We start from the raw sequence: 2,983 nt of genomic DNA on the forward strand, positions 1-2,983 counted from the left end.
AGAAAGAAAGAAAGAAAGAAAGAAAGAAAGAAAGAAAGAAAGAAAGAGGAAGGAAGGAAGGAAGGAAGGAAGGAAGGAAGGAAGGAAGGAAGAATTCAAGACCATTCTAGGCAACATAAGGAGATCCTGCCTCTACAAAAAAAAAAAAATTGTTTTTTTGAAACAGAGTTTCACTCTTGTAGCCCAGGCTGGAGCTCAGCTCACTGCAACCTCCGCATCCTGGGTTCAAGAGATTCTTCTGCCTCGGCCTCCAGAGTAGCTGAGACTATAGGTGTGCACCACCTCTGGCTAATTATTTTTTTTTTTTTTTAGAGATGGATCTTGTTGTGTTGCCCAGGCTGGTCTCAAACCCCTGGACTCAAACTATCCTCCCACCTCAGCTTCCCAAAGGACTGGATTATAAGCATGAACCACTGCGCCTGGGCTACTGCCTCTTTAGACAAGTCATGCTAGGCCTCAGTTTCCCCACCTGCCATAGGAGAGTGTGACAATCTCAACAGCCAAGTCCAGCCCAGACACTCTTGGTCCCTTGTAGGGACCCATCCATGCAGGGCTGGCAGCACTTACCATGGAGAGGATGACCAGGGCAGGGAAGAAGCCCATCACGATGTAGCAGAGAAGCTCCACAAGCTTGTACCTGGCAGGAAGACAAGCCATGCCAGCCTTAGGACATGCCTCCCCACGAGGAAACCGCACACAGCTCCGTGTTCCTGGGGAAGAGGGAACACTCTGGCCAGAACAGTGAGAAGAAAGGATGCTTTCTCTGCCCAACACGCCTTGGCTCAGATTTCACCCAGCTACATCCAATAAGTGCTGGCAGTTGTGTGACCTTGGGTACTTTCCCTCCCTGAGACTCAGTTTCCACATCTGTAAAATGCATGCTGGTGCCACAGCAGGGATTACAAACATTGGGCATAGCACACACGGGCACTTCCTGTGCTCAGCCCATGGCAGACATCACTATTCGATCCCAGCATCTCTTTCCACAGGGCCCAAGCAGCCACTTCCAATCGAGCTGGGTTGCTGCAGCAACCGAAGCCTCTTTGCTGTCCCTGGACTAAATGACTTCCAGAGGTTCCTAGGCTCTGAGACTGCAGGAAGTCTGTTATTCTCTTTTGCTTCTATCGTCCTGTTTCTATAATAATCCCATTGAATTATTTCCATCCCCATCACTCAGCAGAATGGGGATACAGAGAGTGTGGCTCTTTCAGGACCTCTCCCTTTCATCTGCTAATAATTTAGGGAGGGCAGGTGGCATGTGACCACCCCCACCCCACCCCGGTTCAATGGGGCTAGGAACCTATTTTTTTTTGTTGTTTGTTTGTTTTTGAGACCGAGTCTCCCTCTGTCGCCCAGGCTGGAGTGCAGTGGCACGATCCTGGCTGACTGCCACCTCCACCTCCCGGGTTCAAACCATTCTCCTGCCTCAGCCTCCTGGTTAGCTGGGATTACAGGCGCCCATCACCATGCCCGGCTAATTTTCATATTTTTAATAGAGACAGGGTTTTATCATGTTGGCCAGGCTGGTCTCAAACTCCTGACCTCAAGTGATCCGCCTTCCTCGCGGATCACTCGGCCACCCAAAGTGCTGGGATTACAGATGTGAGCCACCACACCTGGCCACCTGTGATGTCTTTTTGATAACTTCATGTTGACCCTAGGGGCTGCAAGACCTGGTGGCCACCCATGAGCCTGAATGGCATGACAGCCAGAGCTGTGCTCTCACGATTATGGCATCATCCTGGGCTCTCAACTACCCAGGAGTACTGCCCAGGAGGCTGGAGCATCTAAGGGAATCCCGCCTCCCAGCAGCCCCCAGGCCTGGCTTACCGCTCGTGGAAGAAGAAGACATAGATGGTACCCACGGAAGCCATGATCCAGACCAGCCAGCGCATGTGGGAGGCCCAGGGGCCCAGCTCCCGAAGGTTCAGCCTGGGAGAGAGAGAGCCAAGGCCATGGCCCTGAGGGGGGCCCACCAAGACCCCAGCCCTTGAGGACCGGCCTGTCACAGGAAACGGACCCCAGGGAAGTCCTGTCACCCGTCGCTCCACGGCTGGGACATGGACGCTCACAGGAAGACAGGTGAACAGGCAGAAAGTGCGCTAGATAACTTGAAACAGCAAGCAACGATTAGAGGAAAATTAGCAAAATTGATAATATCTAGAAGAAAAGGTAAGTAGGGCCTCAAACTGGCAGGCTGATGAACAAGTAAAGCCTGTTTGGAGGGAATTGTGCATTCTCCGTCACTGCAGTTCCAGCGGTTAACCAAAGCAACGCTGTTTTGTTTTGCTTTGCTTTGTTTTGCTTATTTTTTTGAGATGCAGTCTCTATCTGTGCCCCAGGCTGGAGTGTAGTGGCACAATCTCGGCTCACTGCCACCTCCACCACCTGGGTTCAAGCGATTCTCCTGCCTCAGCCTCCCGAGTAGCTGGGATTACAGGCACCCACCGCCGCGCCCGGCTAATTTTGTATTTTTAGTAAAGATGGGGTTTCTCCATGTTGGCCAGGCTGGTCGCGAACTCCTGACCTCAGGTGATCCACCCACCTCGGCCTCCCAAATGCTGGGATTACAGGCCTGAGCCACCGCGCCCGGCCTCCAATCCTTTGTTAATAATTATTTTAAGAGACAAGGTCTTGCTACTTGAGAAGCTGAGGCAGGAGGATTGCTTAAGCCTGGGAGGTCGAAGCTGCAGTGAGCCATGATCACACCACTGCACTCCAGCCTGGGCAACAGAGTGAGACCCTGTCTCAAAAAAAATTAAAAATAATAATTTAAAAATCAAAAATATGAGGAAGATCTGTTTTTACCAACATAGATAGATCTCTAAGCTATATTGTGAGGTATTCGGTAGGTGGAGGGTATGAACCAAGAATGAGATGACTAATATTGTGTGTATGTATAAAGAGAGAACTGTCGGCCAGGCGCAGTGGCTCATGCCTATAATCCCAGCACTTTGGGAGGCCAAGGCGGGCAGATCACGAG

At 51.2% G+C, this 2,983-nt stretch overlaps 1 protein-coding gene across 2 annotated transcripts in view; it reads right to left on the bottom strand.

Annotated features, from left to right (window-relative positions):
- The window catches only part of MMD2 (monocyte to macrophage differentiation associated 2), a 54,345-nt gene that overhangs the window by 3,964 nt on the left and 47,398 nt on the right, over positions 1–2,983 (bottom strand). Inside the window, exons 5-7 of one of the 2 annotated variants that reach the window (XM_023197883.3) lie at positions 1,831–1,932; positions 568–637; positions 420–469 (exon numbers count right to left, since the gene is read on the bottom strand). In XM_023197883.3, coding sequence (XP_023053651.1) covers positions 425–469; positions 568–637; positions 1,831–1,932 — 217 coding nt within the window. In that variant the 3' untranslated portion in view covers positions 420–424. The remainder of the gene's footprint in view (positions 1–419; positions 470–567; positions 638–1,830; positions 1,933–2,983) is intronic. The other variant, XM_023197882.2, reaches the window with a different exon arrangement.

This window comes from Piliocolobus tephrosceles, chromosome 8, assembly GCF_002776525.5.
Source record: "Piliocolobus tephrosceles isolate RC106 chromosome 8, ASM277652v3, whole genome shotgun sequence".
NCBI classification, from domain to species: domain Eukaryota; kingdom Metazoa; phylum Chordata; class Mammalia; order Primates; family Cercopithecidae; genus Piliocolobus; species Piliocolobus tephrosceles.